The sequence below is a fragment of the Camelina sativa genome, chromosome 2 (assembly GCF_030686135.1).
Source record: "Camelina sativa cultivar CO46 ecotype springtype chromosome 2, ASM3068613v1".
In the NCBI taxonomy this organism is placed as follows: domain Eukaryota; kingdom Viridiplantae; phylum Streptophyta; class Magnoliopsida; order Brassicales; family Brassicaceae; genus Camelina; species Camelina sativa.
The window spans coordinates 18,837,743-18,857,709 of record NC_141881.1 but is presented as its reverse complement, the minus strand read 5'-3'; the positions used below and the strand labels follow the sequence as shown (position 1 = coordinate 18,857,709).

General features: G+C 33.9%; 2 protein-coding genes, 1 long non-coding RNA gene and 2 pseudogenes across 3 annotated transcripts; 3 read left to right on the top strand and 2 right to left on the bottom strand.

The window, feature by feature from the left end:
* On the bottom strand, positions 1 to 3,619 carry LOC147948841 (uncharacterized). The gene is made up of 4 exons (XM_087485670.1): positions 1,522 to 3,619; positions 902 to 1,439; positions 728 to 827; positions 1 to 642 (listed from the first exon to the last, which is right to left on the bottom strand). The coding sequence occupies exons 1-4, from the start codon at positions 3,596 to 3,598 to the stop codon at positions 106 to 108; spliced, it is 3,252 nt and encodes a 1,083-aa protein (XP_087341796.1). The 5' UTR covers positions 3,599 to 3,619; the 3' UTR covers positions 1 to 105.
* A 3,101-nt stretch (positions 3,620 to 6,720) lies between these two features.
* Positions 6,721 to 8,499, bottom strand: LOC147948840 (uncharacterized). The gene is made up of 2 exons (XM_087468841.1): positions 7,171 to 8,499; positions 6,721 to 7,092 (listed from the first exon to the last, which is right to left on the bottom strand). Exons 1-2 carry the CDS (start codon positions 8,497 to 8,499, stop codon positions 6,721 to 6,723), a joined length of 1,701 nt encoding a protein of 566 aa, XP_087324967.1.
* A 2,288-nt stretch (positions 8,500 to 10,787) lies between these two features.
* LOC104752361 (nuclear transcription factor Y subunit C-8-like) lies at positions 10,788 to 11,489 on the top strand (annotated as a pseudogene).
* Positions 11,490 to 12,282: 793 nt separating this feature from the next.
* LOC104725256 (uncharacterized) lies at positions 12,283 to 13,463 on the top strand. Its single transcript, XR_757857.3, has 3 exons — positions 12,283 to 12,916; positions 13,057 to 13,098; positions 13,178 to 13,463. It is a non-coding gene; the product is annotated as an uncharacterized LOC104725256 (long non-coding RNA).
* A 3,887-nt stretch (positions 13,464 to 17,350) lies between these two features.
* Positions 17,351 to 19,221, top strand: LOC104752356 (uncharacterized; annotated as a pseudogene).
* The last annotated feature ends 746 nt before the right edge of the window (positions 19,222 to 19,967 follow it).

Genomic DNA, 19,967 nt, shown 5'->3' with positions numbered 1-19,967 from the left:
TACACAATCTTCCCGATCAATACTCATTGCTAATTGAATCAATTGAGGAATTGAAGAAGAGAAGAGAAGAAACAAGACTGAGGATTGAACCAGCTTTCTCTCGACTCAGGAAAGAAGAAATATGAAAGAAGAGGAAGACAATGGAAACAACGTTTTGTCGTTTTGGACAAAAGGAGCTCTTTCTTTTGTTTCTCCAAACGACGTTTTGGTGCACATATCACGTCTAGGCCGCAAACGAGGATAGGGAATAAAGCTCACTTGTTGTGCTTGTGATGCTAGGATGTAAGGATCAAATTTGGCATACGATCTGTTGGCGTTTACATCGACAACTCCCCAATTATTTACTCGCATGCCTCGGGGCGATGGATCATACCAGTTACACTTGAAAAGTACGCATCTTAGATTCAGAAGGCCTGGATATTCAACTTCTAAGATTTGTTCCAAAATGCCATAGAAATCACTATCACCAGCTTGTACGTAGATTCCGTAATTTGCTGTAGCTTTCCGACAACCATGAGCATACGTATGGAAAGTGTAACCGCGAGTGAAGTACATCGGAGCAGTGGTGATTTTTGCTATTGGTTCTTGAACGAGCTCATGCAACCAAAGAGGCAAGGGTTCATTTCCACATCCATTTTGAACCTATATATAATAGGAAAAGTTTATTAAAATTAAAGAATAAATAAATTATACATATAGTTTAAACCAATATTATATGTATACTTACATAGTATTTCAACCAATTAGCAAAATCCCGCTCTTTGTAAGCTTCATAATCAACTTCTTCTAAATTAGGATATGCTTCACGAATCTGCATTTCGAAAAGTCTATAAAAAGGATACGTGTTATTTTGTTATCTAGTAAATAAAATTTAAATTTAATTTTTTTTTAAAATAAATACCTCTCAAAAGGTTGAACGTAATCGAGATTCCGCAAGATGTAATTGTGAGCAGTTCGAGAGTAGCTATGATCTTCCCACCAAACTTCCTTTAACTTTCCAGCAAGTCTTCCTATCTGAGCAAATATATCTGGAACATCCGGAACGTTATATGTAGGTGCAACGCCTCCGTCGTCATATCGTCGAGTACGTGTTTTTTTTGTTCTCACGGTGGGGCTATAGTAGTATGATGTGAAGTGAGACGTTTCCTCTGTTAAACTGCCGGCGACTATCGATCCCTCAACTCTGGCAAGATTTTTGGCCTTTCCTTTAAGAGATTTCATAAACCGCTCAAAAGGATACATCCACCGAAATTGGACTGGTCCACCAAGCTCTGCTTCATGTGGGAGATGGACTGGAAGATGTTCCATCACGTCAAAAAAATCAAGAGGGAAGATTTTCTCCAAGTTACAAAGCAACACTGGAATATTATTCTGTAACTGCTCTATGACATCAATGGTCAATGTTCTAGTGCATAAGTCCCGGAAAAATACCCCAATTCCTACAAGCCAATGCATACTCAATCAATGGGTGAATTAATTAAATAGGTTTATAAAAATGTATAACATTTAATAAAAATATACCTGCAATAGCTTCATGCACGTTTCCCGGCAATAGCTCTAGAAATACAAATGGTAGTAGCCGTTGCATGAAGACATGACAATCGTGACTCTTCATACCTGAAAATTTTTGGCCTTGCTCAACACATCTTGAAAATTTAGAGACAAATCCATCTGGAAACTTCACTTCAGATTTAACCCACTCGAACAACACCCTCTTAGCCTCTGCTGACAATCGAAATTGGGGTACTGGTAATTTCTCATCTCTTGTAAGATGTAACTCGACCCTTGCGCATATTTCCGCCAAATCCAACCTAGATCTCCTGCTATCTTTTGTTTTACCCTGCACATTCAGAAGCGTAACAATGAAATTATCGAAAAAGTTTTTCTCGATGTGCATCACGTCAAGGTTGTGCCGCAATAGAAGATCTTTCCAATATGGAAGCTCCCAAAAAATACTCTGCTTGTGCCAATTGTGAGCGGTCCTATATCCATCCGGCATGTTTGCTGGTGTGTGATAGTTACCCCCACGTTTACATGTTTCTTGAGCACCATAGTAATCGATCTGTTCAAACAAATCATTGCCAGAGGCGTAAGTTGGTGGGGGAACACGCACAACTTTATTCTTTCTAAACAACTTCTTGTTCCTCCGGTACGGATGATGCAAGGGAAGAAATCGACGATGACAATCAAACCAACAAGGTTTTCGCCCATACTTTAACTGAAATGCCTCTGTACCATCCATACAATAAGGACATGATAATCTTCCATGTGTGGTCCACCCAGATAACATTCCGTATGCGGGAAAGTCACTAATCGTCCACATTAGCACTACCCGCATATTGAAATTCTGTTTTCTTGAGGAATCATATGTTTGAACACCTTCATAACACAATTGCTTAAGCTCATGAATCAGAGGTTGCAAGAAGATATCTAGAGCTCGCTTCGGATGCTTAGGACCTGGTACCAAAATACTCAAGAACATAAATTCGCTTTGCATACACATATCTGGAGGAAGATTGTATGGTGTCAATATAACAGGCCATAAAGAATACTGCCTCCCTGACATACCAAATGGACTAAAACCATCTGTACACAACCCAAGATAAATATTCCTACACTCTTGAGCAAAGTCAGGATATACCGATTGAAAATGCTTCCACGCCTTTGCATCAGATGGGTGTGTAATCTCTCCTTCGTGTGTAGAATGTTCTGCATGCCATCTCATTGCCGCTGCAGTCCGTTTTGATTGGTATAGGCGTTTCAATCTATCACCAACAGGCAAGTACCACATACGTTTATATGGCACTCGTGTCCTTCCTTCAGTAGGCTGATATCTCGGCTTCCCGCAAAACCGACATTCCTGCAGCTTAGCATCATCTTTCCAAAAAAGCATGCAATAGTCAACGCACACATCAATCATTTCAGATGGTAATCCAAGACTCGCAACCAACTTCTGTATTTCATAGTAGTTCTCAGCCGATACATTATCAGGTGGCAAATACTCTTTAATGAGTTCAGCCCAAGAATCCATGCAAATCTCACTTAAGTTATTATCAGCTTTAATTGTCATCATCCTAGATGCCAAAGATAACTTAGAATGCCCTTCTCTACATCCATCGTAGATAGGTTGATTTGCAGCATCTAACATATCATAAAAACGTTGTGCATCTACATTGGGTTCTTCCGTATTATTCTCAGGAAATGCAGCAGTAGTTTCATGAAATGCATCATTAACCATATGATGAAATCTATTTTCTTCATTATACCCATAAAAACCAAATTGATCAGATTCTTGATGCCCATAATTACTAGGTTGATCAACAGCATAATTCATACTACTACTTCCAACGTTACTGCTACAACCCTCTCCATGACGGAACCATACATAGTAATTTGGCATAAATCCTCTATTACAAAGATGCTTCTTCGCTAGATTAAATTCCAAATAATTAATGTTCTTGCACCTAGGACATGGACAAAATATTGTACCGTTTTCACGAGCAAAGTCTTGGTTGGTCGCCTGGTACATGAAACCGCGCAAGCCATCACAAAACTCTTTCGTCACATCACCGGTGTTTGGGTCTCTATGATTGTACATCCACCGTCGTATTGTATATATCTCGTGCTCTCCACCTCCAAACATTATTTTCTCTAGAATTTTTTTATCACAAATTTTTTTTTTTGACAATTATTTTTCTCTCTTTTTTTTCTCTTGCTCTCAGAATTTTTTTTTTCTCTCCCACCAGTTTTTTTTTTTCTTATTGCTTTGTGTTGTGGTTTCCATGTCTCACGGACTGGCTATTTATAGACTTTCTAAAAATATCTGCTACGGATTTGCGAGGAAATTTGCGACGGATTTGCGACAGGTTGCTTTTAGATATTTATTTCTTGCTACGAATTTGCGAGGCAGTGTCCTTTTTGCCGACAAAACAGGTACACTCGGGGAAAACGTGCTTGCCGACATCTAGTCCCTCGTAAACTCCTCGCAAATTTGCTACGGCAGTCTTATCGCTAATTCGTCGTAAATTTGTTAGGGAATTGCGTGTCATTTGCGAGGAATTTACTTATCCTCGCAATGGTGTCTTAGTTCCGTCGCAAATTTGCGAGAGAAATATCCGTCGCTAATTTTGCGAGAAATTAACGACAACGTTTTCCGAGTAGCAAAATAATTGCAAATCCATAGCAAATTTGCGACGACGTTTCTCCGTCGCAGATATACGTCGCAAATCGCGTGTTTTCTTGTAGTGAGCCAATTTGAATTTTACTTAACCTTGTTTATGAATTTGCTCAATACTATAGCCGGGTCATAAATTCAACATACCTCCTTAGCTGGGATATGAAAATACCGATTTTCCTAATTAACTAGAGTTATAAGTTTCACGGCCACGCCGATAAACAAGTGAAGCAAAATTAAAGAAAAGCATTGGAGTATGACCCTTCTATTCTCACGTAGAATGAAGTTTATGATGACATGCAAAATATTTGAGGACCTTGAGCTGTCCCTTTTCCATATGTCTTTTGAGAGAAAAAAAAAAATTTTAGACCCTATTTTATTAAGAAAAAAAAATGAGTAGACCCTGTGCTATTGTACCTCCGGCACATGTGTAGAACCGGCGATGCATGCAACAAACGCAGTTCCTCCATGAATACACGATCTATCGTTAAGAGCACAAGGTCTAATCTCTTCAAGTTATATGCACACTATTAACAATAAAACTAATGTGTAAATTTTTGGTCAATCTTGAATTGAATGCATTCAAATGGGGTTTAATGAGTCCAACCATTACAAATTTACAACATTAATTACTTAAATCTTTGAAGGTTAAAATAAGTGAAAATATACTAATTTGACACAAATTTGACAATTAATTGCTAGATTAACACTCCATCATATCCAATGACTAAAATGACACAAATTTTAGGTAAAAAAAAACTTAAAACCCAGAATTTTTTTTTAAAATTTTTTTTTTGGAAAAAATGAAAAACCAAAAAAAAATAATAGTATTTGATATTTTGATTTAAAAATATGATTAATGAAAAACAATGTTTAAAAATATGATGTTTATATTTCTAATATAATTTATAAAAATAAAATATGAATTAATATTCAAAAAATTGTTTATAAAAATATTATGTATAAAGATATGATTTAAAAATATGAAGTTTAAGATGATATAGTTTAAATAAGTTTTTCAAAAAAATATAATGTATAAAATTATAACTAACAATAATGTAAATCTGCCAGACATTATATCAAATCTGTCATATATTCTGAAAGTCTGTGGTGTCTTTATAAATAAGTCTGTAGTAAAAAATAAATCTGTTATCAATTATAAATCTGTCATAACTATAATTAAAAAATTTGTCGTCCAAAATAAGTCTGTCATACAAAAATAAACCTGTTGTGCAAAAATAAATCTGTCATACACAAATTAATCTGTCACAACTACTACAGCAGACTTTTAAAATATTTTAATTTAAAAAAAATCTAGGAGGATAAATTTGACTTTATTTTTTTTCAAACAAAGTAAAAAGGATATTTTAGGAAAAAATAACTTATAAAGATATTTCCAAATCAAGGATAATAAGAAAGAAGGTGCCACCTATGTCAGTCAAGATATTGACTAAACTAATTATTACGACTTATTAACAAATCAAATTAATCTTCTTTCCTACAATTAATAAGGGGTGTTTTATTATTCCATGTATTCAGATAAATAACTCCATCCCAATGATAGATCCTAGTATCCTACACTTCTGTTTTAAATTAAGTCTGGTTTAAGGTTTTGATAGTTACTCATACTAAAAAAAACTGCCTTTTTATTTTGTTTTGTTAATCGTGTGTATGATTGTAAATATTTTCTGGAATATTATCATTTGGACTAATGTAATAATACATAGAATAATGATATACATTTAGTCGCTACAAAATAACGCTTGCGGGTGAAATTCACTGAAAAAGGAAGAAAAACTAAATTGACCCAAATTAAGAGGTTAATTATTAAAGTAACCCATAAATATGAGAGAAAAAAGCCATAAAAATCCTCAACTTATCATTTTCGTTGAATTAAAGCCCGAATTTTGTATATGGTGAAATATATATCGAACTCTTCGTTGACGTAACTTTTAAATCTCAAACTTTTGTTGACTCCGCCAATTTGAGCACAACGTTAAATCACTAAACGGACAGATCAAACGCGGTTAAGTTTTTGTCAATACCACCGTTAGCTGTTAAACGAGTTGTTTTAATCAAAACGAAAACCCCCAAATTTCTCTTTATTCTTCTCGATTCGTCTCTATTTCTCAGAACCCTAAAAATTGTAAACCCCCAAATTTCTCTCTATTCTTCTCGATTCGTCTCTATTTCTTCTCTATTTCTTTTCCATACCTCTTTATTCTTCTCACTTTCATCAGATTTTGATTTATTCTTGCAATTACTATGAGTTCTAGCTCGGAGACGTCGGTGATAATCGGTGATCGTGGATTGCCCTCGAAGTGTGTATGTGGTGAAAGGGTATTGAAATTTACTTCAAAAACTCAAGATAATCCTGGCCGACCGTTCTTCCGTTGCATCAGCAAACGAGATGTAAGCTCATGGACAAACAAGAGAGATGTAAGCTCAAGGTCGTGTTTTTTTTTTTGATGTTGTTTATGTGTGTTATGGTAATGTTGTTTGTTTATGCATTAGGGTCACTTATTTAAGTGGGTGGAGGATGCTATCTATGAGGAAGTTGAAGATGCATCCTCAAGCATTTCTAGTAAAGGCTTCCTCCTAGCTTGGCGTATGGTTCTATTAAATGATTCACTCAGGTTGTTCAAGTTATCATTGCAATATGTACCTACTCTGAAAAAAGCTCTAGACCATGTCTCTGGCTTAGTCTTTAATAGGGAAGCAAAAGCACATGGATTATAGCTCTGCAATGCTGCCATATTCGCATTAAATTTTCCAATGGTGTAGCTGCGAGCAATCTTCCAAAACAGGCGCTGTAGTTCCATATCATGACTATCCCTCTTCCAATTCTCCATAATATGCTTAGCACACTGACGATGTTCTGCTTGAGGGAGAATGTTATGGATAGCTTTCAAAAGACCCTGCAAAATAAATAAGCTTAGATAAAATTCTCCATAATATATAAACACAAAAAACACATCAAGCAGAAATATACTTACCGATTGCTTGTCAGATATTATAGCAATTTTGCTTCCATCCTCAAGACCCAAACTCCTAGAGAGCAACCTCATAAACCAGTCCCAATTGTCATCATTCTCAATCTCAACCACTGCCCAAGCAACTGGTACTATCCTATTGTCTCCATCTCTTCCAACTGCAGCTAATAGATGTCCCTTTATATCCCATTTCAAGAAAGCACCATCTATTCCTAATATTGGTCTACATGTTTCCTTCCATGCATCTTTTTGTGATTTAAAACACACAAATAAACGATAAAACCGTTGCAAGCTTCCTATTGTTGGCCCTGGAATTGTCTCAATCTCAAAGATTGACCCTTCATTTGATCGGAGAATTTCAGCTTGATAATCCCAAATCCGTGAAAAGTGTTCTTGATGACTAGCACTCGCTTCACGCCTAAGTTTTGATTTTGCCTTTGAGCATTGTTCTTCACTAACTTCCAGGTTGTACTCTCTCTTAATCTCTGCCTTCATCTCATTTGCGGTAATCTTTGGGTTCTTTCTTAACCTCTCTGAAAATAACCAAGCTATTGTTCCTCTCTTTAACATATGACTGTAACCAGACCTCACACATCTATGCTTACCCTCATATCGATTGATTTGCATCTTGTGTTTCTTCTTATCATAAGCACAGTAGCATCTCCATAGACACTTACCATCCTCGTCAACATAAGTACATTTTGCTCCAAGCTTCAAAGATTGCGATCTATATAGCTTAATGTCGTATCTAGTTTTAAGAGAGTACCTCAAAACAGCAAGCTTGAAATCATTGGGAGAACTAAACGTTTTCCCCAAATGCAGCATCTCTTCAGCATCTTCAGGTTCGACATGATTATCGCCATCAACATTGTCTTTGTCTTCACTATCTGATAGACGATCTGGAATCTTCTCCTCATCCCAAATATCATCTCCACTATCCGCATCAGTCAAGTCTTCCTCGTCTCTCGCATCCTCTCCAAACTGATTTGCCATGTCTTCGCAAATAATTTCTTCTAAACCAACACAATTTCTATCTGCTTTGCCAGTATCTTCATACCCAATACCATCACAATCATCGTCGCCTACAACCTCACAATCATCCTCACTACCGTCCTCACGGTTTTTATCACCAGCAGCATCACCACCGAACACCACAAGAGCATTACCTTCACCATTAGTCGCTTCGGGAGCAGCCAATTCGGGAGCAGTTGCTTCGGGAGCAGCCAATTCGGGAGAAGCCAATTTGGGAGCAGCCAATTCGGGATCAACCAATTCGGGATCAACCCTCTTTCGTTTAGAACGACGCTTAGAAGGCTTCTTTTTATTCACCATCACTTAACGATTTAGAAGAAGAATTGAAGAATGGAAGAGGAACTAAGAAGAAATAGAGAGGAATCGAAGAATAAGAAGAGAGGAATCGAATTTGGGGGTTTTCAATTTTTAGGGTTCTGAGAAAGATAAATTTTCGATACGATTTGGGGGTTTTCTTTTGTTAAAAACGACTGTGTTTAATTGCTAACGGGTAAAACTAACAGAGACTTAACCACGTTTGATCTGTCCGTTTAGTGAGTTAACGTGGTGCTCAAATTGGCCTGGTCAACACAAGTTCGAGGTTTTATTGTTACGTCAACGAAGAGTTCGATATATATTTCACCATATACAAAGTTCGGGCTTTAATTCAACGAAAATGATAAGTTGAGGATTTTTATGGCTTTTTTCCCTAAAATGTGAAGGTTAGATTAGTTATTATTTTATCTAAAATATCATTTTTTGCTTTGTTAGGAAAAAATATAAAGTCAAAATTATCCTCCCATAATTGTTTTAAAGAAAATCAAATATTTTCAAAAGTCTGTTAGACTAGTTGTGACAGATTTATTTGTGTATGACAGATTTATTTTGTACAACCGATTTATTTTTCTATGACAGATTTTTTATGATAGACTTATTTTAGACGACAGATTTTTTAACTACAGTTATGACAGATTTATAATTGATGACAGATTTATTTTTCACGATAGACTTATTTATGAAGACACCACAGACTTTCAAAACATATGATAGATTTGTAAAATATCTAGCAGATTTATTTTCCACAGTTATTTCAGATTTATTTTATTGATTAAAAGTCTGTTGTAACATGACAGATTTTTTTACAAAAATAATTACTAGGTTGACATCTAGTGATAACAGATTTGTTTTAAGTTACGACAAATTTTTTAATTTAACAAAAAATCTGTCATTTGATAACAGATTTATAACGTTTTTAAAAATTTGCTAAAATGACCTATGTAAATACCATATGTTATGGCAGATTTATTTACGTTATGATAGTTTTTTTGTTTCTTTAAAAATATATGGTGTTTGATAACAGATTTATTAGATGTAAAATGTAAATATAGTAACAACAGATTTGTTTTAAGTTCTATTTTTCAGTCATATTTTTATTAATTATATTTTTTATAAATCATATTATGAATCATATATTTAAAGCATATTTTATACATTTAATTTTCCTAAGTCATATTAAAAAAATTAACATCATATTTTAAAATCATATTTTTATATATTATATAATATTTTCATAAATCTTATTTTAATACTTTTTATATGCATTATTTTTAGTTATAATTTCATACATTATACTTTTAATAAAATTTAGTTAAACTATATCATCTTAAACTTCATATTTTTAAATCATATCATACATAATACTTTTATAAACATCTTCTTAATATTATTTATATACATTATATTTTAAATCAAATATTATTTTTATAAATTATATTAAGAAAATAAAAATCATATTTTTAATCAATTTATTTTTTTAATTAATTATATTTTTAAATTTTAAGTCAAAATATTAAATACTATATTTTTTTCGTTTTTTCAAAAAAAAAAAAATTAAAAAAAATTTGGGTTTTTAGTGTTTTTACCTAAAAATTGTGTCATGCTAGTTATTGAATATGATGGAGTGTTAATCTAGCAATTAATTACCAAATTTGTGTCAAACTGGTATATTTTCACCTGAAAAAAATACATATCTTTAATAAAACTTATGAACGAAATAGTCGCTACAAAAATCTCAAAATAAACATCTACAGATCCATATAGCTATATTTTCCAATAGAAAAATAATACATATAAACTGCAAATTTCATACTCATCAACCAAGTATTAAAAAGTGTATTGGTCAAAATGAATAAATAACTGTATTAAATAGTATTGGCATAGTTATTATAATAATAGAGTATGGATTGGCTAACCTATTTTTTATTAACATATATTACAAGAAAATAGCTCGTAGAGCTAATTTTTACCTTTCATTTTTATAGAGAAAAAAAAAATATATATATATATATATTTATATTTCTAATTTCTTTACATATTTCCTTATTCAATAATTAAAAAAAATTCCCTTAATTGGTATACACTTTAAGTAAATATAAATCACTTTCTTTTTATTAGAAGATACATTTGAACAAAATCATAAAGGGTAATGATTACATATCAGTGACAAGATTCGCTAATTCCCACCCCACCATGTCTTGTATACACTTCAGTTTTCCTTTATATATGTGCACCAGCTCCCATCAAAATCTCAACCTTCAAACCAGAAAAAACCTTTAAAACTGTGAATATGGAGAACAAAAGTAACCAGCTGCCCCAAGATAACCCGAAGCTAAAAAGCTACTGGTTAAATAAGATGGAAGGTGACTTGGATTTCAAGAATCATGAGTTTCCCTTGGCTAAGATCAAGAGAATCGTTAAGTTGATCCGGATGTGTCTATGCTCGCAGCTGAGGCTGCTGTCGTCTTCTCGAAGGCCAGTGAAATGTTCATCATGGATCTCACCATGCGTGCGTGGAACCATGCCCATGAGAACAAACACACAACGATCCGCGGACCAGATATCGCCGCCGCAGTGGGTCGAACGTTCACGATGGATTTTCTTCTTGATGTTGTCCATGTGGAGGAGGAGCCAGATCACGAAGATGGAGAACTGCCACCGGGAATGGTGATAGGAACTCCTGTTGTGGATGGTAGTGGGATATTCGGTGACGTACTGGAGCCGTGGCCGGGAACTTGGACCGTGGCGCCTGTGGGAGAGGATGTGCCTGGGGGAAGTGGAGGAAATGGTGGAAATTAATATTTGGATTTGGGTTTGTAACCGCATTTGGAAGGATTTTAACTTTTTTTATGAGTTCTGTTTTTTGTTTTGTGGTTGTCGTTTTGAAATGTTATTTTTTTCCTTTTCGTGGTTGAATGTTCAATCTTATGTGTAGGCTTTCATGTCAATCTAGTGGTTTATGAATATTTGCTTCATATTAATTTATGAATACAATGTCTTCAATTATTCCTCATAGAAACATAACCTTCTAGTGATCCTTCTAATTAATTTATGCATACAATTTCATAAGATATAAGAGTATTCGAGACTCTATATATCACTAATTGTCCCTGTTCAGAACTCTGTGTGTTTACAGCCGTTTGTTTAGATCATTATAGAGGCAACAAGATACCGAGATCTAGCAACAACAAACCTAATTTTGAAACCTTAGATCTGTTTGAAAAAAAATCCAGCTTGATTTCATTTGGTGAATTCTGCTTGGTTTTCTAAAGGAATTGATCTTAGTCTTTTAACGAAATTTGGCACGCTTTTAAAGAACTTTAGTTTAATTATATTATAATTTTATTACAATTTTCTCGATCTGGTACTTGGTTCTCATTCACAAGTACTTTTCATATATATGAAATTTTAACCAATTTTTGGCATTTTTGTGTTATGAGTTATGTACAGCCTTTAATTTGTGTTTGCAAAAAATCTGTTAGAATAAGTTTTAGGATCTAGCCAAATATATTTTCCAAAACCCAAAGCTGTTTTCATTAGTTTTTCCAGCAAAGGTTATTAGCAATATCTTAAGAGTTGCTTAAGTTAAAAAAATAAATCATATTAATGAAAAAAAACAAATTTACCTAGCGATCATCCTTATGTTAGATGATTAAGAATCATTAAGGATCAAGGTTGTGTCGACACCTGATTGGCTGGGGAGAAAAATGATTTTTTGTTTTTTTCTTTGTCTCGTTTGTGTTGCTCTCTCTCTCTCAGTTTGCGATTAAGATAGAGAATTGTTTGGATTGGCTTCGATTTCTCCGATTTCTTCTTCTATCATCTTTGGTTCTGATCTCATCTTAGCTAATTAGAGCTGTTGAAATTATATAGAGGAATTTTTACTATGATGATTGGTCAAACTTGTGTTTCTTAGATAGGAGAGCTTGGTTAGTTTTGTAAAAATGCGTATGAATCTGCTGCTTTGTGTGGGGATTGAGTTTCTGGTGAGCGTAGTACTTCTATAATAGTTTCGATTCATGTTTTAACAGGAGATAATCATGGTCAGTTCTTTGATCTATGGTGGTGGCTATCCCCTGACTTAATTTGCAGAGCTCATCAGGTGATATTTTGCTTGAGGAAAACCCTTTTAGACATATGTATCTGTGGCATTTTAACCTCTCATCATAGTGCTACTCAAGCTTATGACTTACTAACTATGGACGGGTATGAATTCTTTGCAAATAGACAGCTAGTAACGATATTCTCGTCCTCAAACTATTGTGTAGAGTTTGATAACGCAAGAGCAATGATGAGTGTGGATGATTCCTTGACGTGCTCATTTCAGATCTTTAAAGCATCTCAGAAAAAAGGAAATTTCGGATTTGGGAAATCAGGAAAGAGAGGAAACCCGCCTCACAAGGTGAGATTGTTTAAAGCATCAAAAGATACAACAGTTATACTCAATTTTATTAGGGCTTTCCTCTTTTCTTTTTTTTTTTTTTCTTTTTTTTTTTAAGGCTTTCTTCTTACGCGCATCTCATTGTTTTGTTTTCTCTTTAGGGTGGAAAAGGCTGAAGCAAAATCCCATCATCCTGCTCCACCGTATGTTTCTTTGCATTTTCTTATTCTTTTTTTGGTACGGTGTTGTTATCATCATTAGCTGCTGTTAATGGCTTTTCAGATATGCTTCCTGGTCTCCAACACAAGCAAGGACAAGAAAAGATGTCCAAAAGTGATCCATCATCTGCCATTTTTATGGAAGTTGAGGAGATAAACTAGTAGCTATACAAGCTTACAAAACAGAGAAGAGTTTTTTGTAGGTATTGACATGTGTTATGATCTATCTTCCAGGCTGATGTTAATGAGAAGATCAACAAAGCTTATTGCCATCCAAAAAGTGTGGAAGCAATCCATGTCTTGAACAACAAAGTTTTTTTTTTTTTTAAGAACTCCAAATTTAACAATCATCAATGGACCCATAAAATTTAAAAGTTTTTTAACAAATTCATAATTTAACTTTTTTCAAAATTAAGAATACAATATGTTTAAAGCAACTTTTGTTTACATCCATTGATGGAGATGCCCAGTGGGCATTAGTATGCAAATTTATTTGATTTTATTATGCAACTATATTTTGGGTGCAAACTCTATACTGATTCAAACCGTCAATTCGTTGTTACAGGTTTTTTAGATATAACATAAGTGAATTATTCATGTAATAGTTGTATATAGTTATATCATCATATAAGATTGAAATTGAGATTAAAGGAAATATATTATTTAGAGCTAGGAAAAAAATATATGGATCTATTGATTTTAAGCTCACTATTTAACGAATATTACCGAGTAACCCACATTTGAATCACCCAGATTAGTCAAAGAAATAGGAAAATGAAAAACGTAAAGGGAAGTTACAAACTCAAAACTACTGGTTACAAATGAAATAGTTGCTCAAGAACCTTAAGGTAGATCCTAATCACAATATATTTAAATGTAAGACAAAACTAAAAGATAGCCGTTAAACTGCAGTAAAAGATAGACAAAACCGAGGAGTAAACAAATCATGTATGTTTTGAATAATCAAAGATATCATCACCCAGTACTAACATCCTACCAAATAAATCTGTCAAAAAAAGAAGAATATATATATGTGATGCCTTGTAATTGTTACATCGTGATTGACTGCTACAAATATTATCAATTAGTGTGACAAGACAACAATATCTCTCCTACTTGGCATCAAACTAGACATGTACATTTAATTTAGAAAAATACTTAGGTTCACCTCTAGGGGTGAACCTCTCCATTCACCTCCTCTTCTCTCAACCAATCAGAATCTTCCATCTAATATTTTATTTCAAAAATAAATTAAAAAGCAAACCAAATTAAGGAAACAAATTCTGTATACTTTTAATTAAGGAAAGTTAAATATTGGCTTGGTTTACATTTTTAAACTTAGAATAAAATTATGTCGGTTTGGGTTTACAAATGAAGTGGTTAGGATTTAGATTTTACAATTAAAACAAAATTATATATCGGTTTGGGTTTACAAATGAGGTGGTTAGGGTTTAGATTTTACAATTAGAACGAAATTATATATCGGTTTGGGTTCACAAATGAGATAGTTAGAGTTTAGATTTTACAAGTATAACAAAATAATATGTCGGTTTGGGTTCACAAATGAGATGTTAGGGTTTAGATTTCACAATTAGAACGAAATTATATGTCGGTTTGGGTTCACAAATGAGATGGTTAGGGTTTAGATTTTATATATGTCGGTTTGGGTTTATTTAAGTGCGGTTTAAGTTTTTTAATTTTATAATAATGTATACAGATTTTATTGCCTTATTTTGTTAGGGGGTGAATGCAGAGGTTCACCCCTAGGGGTGAACCCAAGTATTGTTCTTTAATTTAAGGATAACCCAGGAAGCAAAAATACAAAAAGAGAAACAAAATCCAGCACAATTAAAAAGAAAAAATTGTAGAAAGTGAAATTCAATCCCAAGATCATCTGCCAAATTGAACACTGCCAATTTCAAAACGAGGAAATCATCGGCCAATTAGTAGTGGCGGACCGAGGAGAAAAAGCAACTTGTTGGTGTGATATTGGGCGATCGAATTTAGGTTTGGTGAGTCACACTTATGGAGGAAAACCAACTGCGGATACATTTACAATTCACATGCAAAAAGACTTATTTCAATAAGTTATCCAGGTTAATTGACCCACTTATAGGGTTCGTTTAGACTTTAGAGTAGAGATATTTTGGTTACCTTTTTAGATATTATTTATAATAATAATAAAAAAACAGTCTTTATTCAAAATTAAATTTTCTTTAAATTAGAAAAGAAATTTAAAAAAAACCTAAATATAATGAATAAATGATTCTATTCTACAAAATGAGATTTTGTATATGGAAACAATATAAAGTCGAGAAAGGACTGTTTTGACTGAAGGAGAAACATGACTAAGCATATCTGATTTGTCAAAGTAGAAAACATTGTAAATTTTGTACCATAATAATTAAATCTCATATGCATTCACTAACCCCCTTACCACAAACTCATCATCCCTGCATCCTCCTATAAATTATCTCTCGAGGTTATAGCTTGAAACGTTAAAGAAGAAGAAGATTAGAACAAAATCACGCATAAGTCATCATCCTATTTTGATCTCTCGATCGAGGTTTTTTTACTTAAGCTGTTCTTCCTATCTCACTCTCAACGTAGAGGTATAATTTCTTGACCTTGCATATCGCCTTTTGTTCTCTTTAGCTCTTTAGATTAATATGTGCTTTGTCTCTTGCTCGTTTTTAAATCTCTCTCTCTCTCTCTTTCTACGTTCGTTTTTTGTGATCCTTTGATATATATAGGTTCCATGTTATTTATTGGGAGTTTGGTCTGGATTTTTTTTGGGATACCATATTTTAGAAAATGTTGTTTTGGTCTGTCAATTTATTTGATCACTGGGTTATGCTTGTGGTAGAATAAATGAGATCAATCATGGTAAAGCCTTTTAGAACTCTTTGAGTTTGCAGATGTATGTTACATTTTTCAATAAAATTCTGTTTTTTCAACGGATTTCACCCACAAACTTTAATCCTACGTTATTATGGAACAAAATTTCGATCGATTATTTATCTAAGAATTGTTTAATTATTTTCGTCAACAAGTGTGATCGATTCTTTATCTAAGAATTCAAAAATTTTAAGAGATCTATGTCAAGCTTTATATTTAATTAACGATCTTTTGCGCAAAAACAAACTATTTCAATATCTCTTTTCATCACTTATATTTGCATAGATTTGGTATTGTTTATTATCTATGTTGCCTTTACTGAGTGCCGTGCTTAGGTTTATATAGGCTTAGGGCTAAAAAATTGGTTTTGTTTTGTGCTAAAAAAAAGTTAATGATATATATATTAGATGGTTACCCATCAGAAATGTAGATGATATGTATTTTTAATTGTTTATATATTTATATTATTTTGTGACTATGAAAAAATCATTTATATATATATAAATTATCTGATTGCTTGATACATTGAGTATAGTTTACATTAAATTTTATATAAATATAATTAAATTGTAGGTGTGATTGTTTATATATGGCAGCAAATTAGTCATTTTTTGGTTCTTTGAAATATTGAATAGATATTAACAAAAACTAAGCAAAACATATGCAAAATATAAACAAAACATAAGTAAAATATTTTTACGTATGTGTTTTATAATGTATTAGATGTTTGAAAGTAAAATTGAAAAACCACATGAAAGTTGAAAATTTGCAACCATACTAACAAAATGCTAATGTGACAATAAAAAATAGATGGCATAATATTTGAGAGTCTATTTTATTTGTTATTACACATTAGCATTTTGTTAGTTAATTAATAATATCTTTTCGTATAAATTTTTAATACAAGTTCTTACTTTTTATGTAGTTTTTCATTTTTCTTCAAACATTTATTAAATTATATAATACTTTAATAATGCAAATAAAAGATTATGAAATATGAAATAAGAAGAATTAATAACAAACAAAATATTATAGATTTTTATAATAAAAAGCGTAAACACATTTTCAAACTAAATACATAAGCTAACTTAAAAAATATATATGTGGTCTTACAATTTTTTTATATTATGTGACCTTGGGCAAATGCATTTTTCAATATACATGAGGCACGGCTTTACTGGGTAAAGTTGGTCTAATGGCTTGAAGATTTGGATTACGTTGAATAATGAAACTTACTTTGAGAAAAAGCTTTCCCACTTTCTGCTTTTAGCATTATTTAAGTATCGGCACTTACAATGTATATCTCTTGTATAGGATTTATATCTACGAAGAGATTATACAAATGGACAAAGCAAGGAACCAAGAAGAAGCTAGAAGAGCGAAAGCGATAGCTGTGGAGATGTATAATGCTGGTAATTTAAATGCTGTGAAGGAGTTTGCGGTCAAGGCAAAGACTCTTGATCCTACACTTCTTGGTGTTCACCGTCTAAATGTATTCATTGATGTGTATATGGCTCATGAGAAGAAGATCAATGGTGAAGTTGATTGGTATGGTATTTTATCAGCAGATCCATCCGAGGATATTGAAACAGTACTTCTTGCATTACAACAAATTATCTTCAGCCATTTTCTCTGACTGGGACGACTCTATTGGTGGAACTGTTGAAGTAACGAAAATACTTATGGATGCCTATACACACATATATGAAGAAAAGAAGGAGCAGGTTCGTGAGAGACCCGAAGCTCAACCTCCATCAAGAGTTCGGTTTGAAAATGTTGATTCTCCATCGGGAGTTACTGGTCCTGTAAACCAATCAGGGATGATAAATGGAGGAGATCGAGAAAGAAAACGAAAGGAGCCTTTATCAACAAATCAGCTTCCTGTTCCTCAGTTAAGAAGAATCAACGAAGAAGACGCAGAGATCAGAGGTGATACGCACGTGCTTACCCCAAGTTTGGTTCAAATTGCTTTGGAGGATACGGAGACGAGTCTTGACATGTCTGTTCCCGCTTCTCATCAATACATGAATATTGGTGCATCGTCTTCCGGAACAAAAACACTTCAAGAGGAATGGGAAGAAGAGAAAAAATTAAAGGGTATTAATGAGGAGGACCTTGATATGGTAGATATGAGTCGAAACAACATCGGTGCAGCTGCCGAAACATTTCAAGACTCCAATAATGGTGATGGAGGGGAAAGAGTAACGATTAAAAAGGAGGAGGAGGACCCTAATGTGGTAGATAGGAGTGTTCCAGATCATGACTTCTACAATTTTGACGAAGACCTGAAGGAAGGTGTTCAATGCAACAACGTTGGTGCAGCAGCTGCCGAAACATTTCAAGACTCCAACAATGGTGATGAATGGGAAGGAGTAGAGATTTTTAATGAGGAGTATTATGACCCTTATGAGGTAGATATGAGTGTCCCAGATCCAGACTTCTACGACTTCGACCAAGATCGAACCGAAGATTCCTTTCAAAAAAACCAGGTATGGGCTCTTTATGATGAATATGGAATGCCCAGGTATTATGCACTGGTGCGTAAGGTTGTCTCTCGGGAGCCGTTTAAGCTGTGTATCTCTTGGCTTAACAGCAACAAAAATGACGAACTGGGTCCAATGAACTGGATCGAATCAGGTTACCACAAGACGAGCGGAAACTTCTCAATTGGGAAACGCGTCGAGTACGACACGCTGCACTCATTCTCACATAGAGTCGAGTTGGAAAAAGGTGCTAAAGCATTGGTGCACATATATCCGAAAAAAGGAAATGTGTGGGCACTGTTTAAAAACTGGTCGCCGGAATGGGACCTCAACACTTCACCGGAAGAGATGAACCAGTATGACATGGTAGAAGTGCTGGAAGATTTTGATGAAGATGGAGGTGTAACGGTTAGACCACTTGTTAAAGTCGCAGGACTCCTCACCGTATTTAGAAGGCATCAATCGTGGAGGACATACCCTAGGGGAGAACTCTTCAGGTTCTCTCACCAGGTGTCTTTTAAATTAATTACTGGTGAAGAAGGTCTGGATGCACTAGAAGGTTGCTTGGAGCTTGATCCAGCAGCTATGTCACCGGATCTTCTCGAAGTTTACACTGAGGAGGAGATGAGAGAAGTTGAAAATGCAATGGAAATAAGAGCAAGCTGATGAGGTAGTGGAAAATTTTAACAATGTTATAGTTGATTATGAAAGCATATGGAAAGCTTGAAATGGAAAGTAACAACGAGGTTTGTGTGCAGGTATACAAGGGGATACATAAGAGAAGAATTCGATGGTGGAGATCCAATTTTTTATCTTTTATGTTTTTTGCTTTTTTTTTTTTTTTTTTTTTGATTTAAGAAACTTCATTGAAGCTGAGTCCAGTATTAGTATGGTACTTTATCTTTAAATTTTTATTTTTGTTTCATGAAAGTTGTTGGAATAACTATTGTATCTTGATGCTTGGTTTTATGATTGGAATGAAACTTTGATTTTATGTTTAATATTCAAAAGAAATCATTGAAAGACAGCAAAAGATTTATCATATAGTTCCCTGAGAATATTTGTTTGTGTCAGTCTCATACTCACATAGTAAGGACTGTGGTATCTCCATCCGTGCAAAACTTTTCAGAGTTCCCATTTTATTCATTTCCTAGCATGTAGAACAGTAGTGAGCTAGCCAGAGACTATGGTATCTCCATCCTTGCTTGAGACCTGCTTAGTAGTGACCTTCGTACCTCTTCTATATTCTGAATTTTTGATCAGATTGTTGAGAAAACAATTCTTGCATGGATAGGATAGGAAGTGATGAGTTCTCTGACTTGGTAGTTCATCAAACAAGCGAGCGTTCAACAATTCCCGTCCTTGCTTTTCTATGACACACCAATATAATTATAAACGTTCAGGAACAGGAGCATTACACAATCACACCGTAAACATGTTCAAAGTTTTGACGCGTTGTTTGCTAATAAGTAA

Excerpts from the sequence above, each read along its gene's own strand:
- LOC147948841 (XM_087485670.1), bottom strand. The coding sequence starts at position 3,598 with ATGTACAATCATAGAGACCCAAACACCGGTGATGTGACGAAAGAGTTT. Across the intron at positions 828-901 it reads TACGTTCAACCTTTTGAGAG|ACTTTTCGAAATGCAGATTC; the intron begins GTATTTATTTTA and ends TCCTTTTTATAG. Across the intron at positions 643-727 it reads CTAATTGGTTGAAATACTAT|GTTCAAAATGGATGTGGAAA; the intron begins GTAAGTATACAT and ends TATTATATATAG.
- LOC147948840 (XM_087468841.1), bottom strand. The coding sequence starts at position 8,499 with ATGGTGAATAAAAAGAAGCCTTCTAAGCGTCGTTCTAAACGAAAGAGG. Across the intron at positions 7,093-7,170 it reads TAATATCTGACAAGCAATCG|GGTCTTTTGAAAGCTATCCA; the intron begins GTAAGTATATTT and ends TTTATTTTGCAG.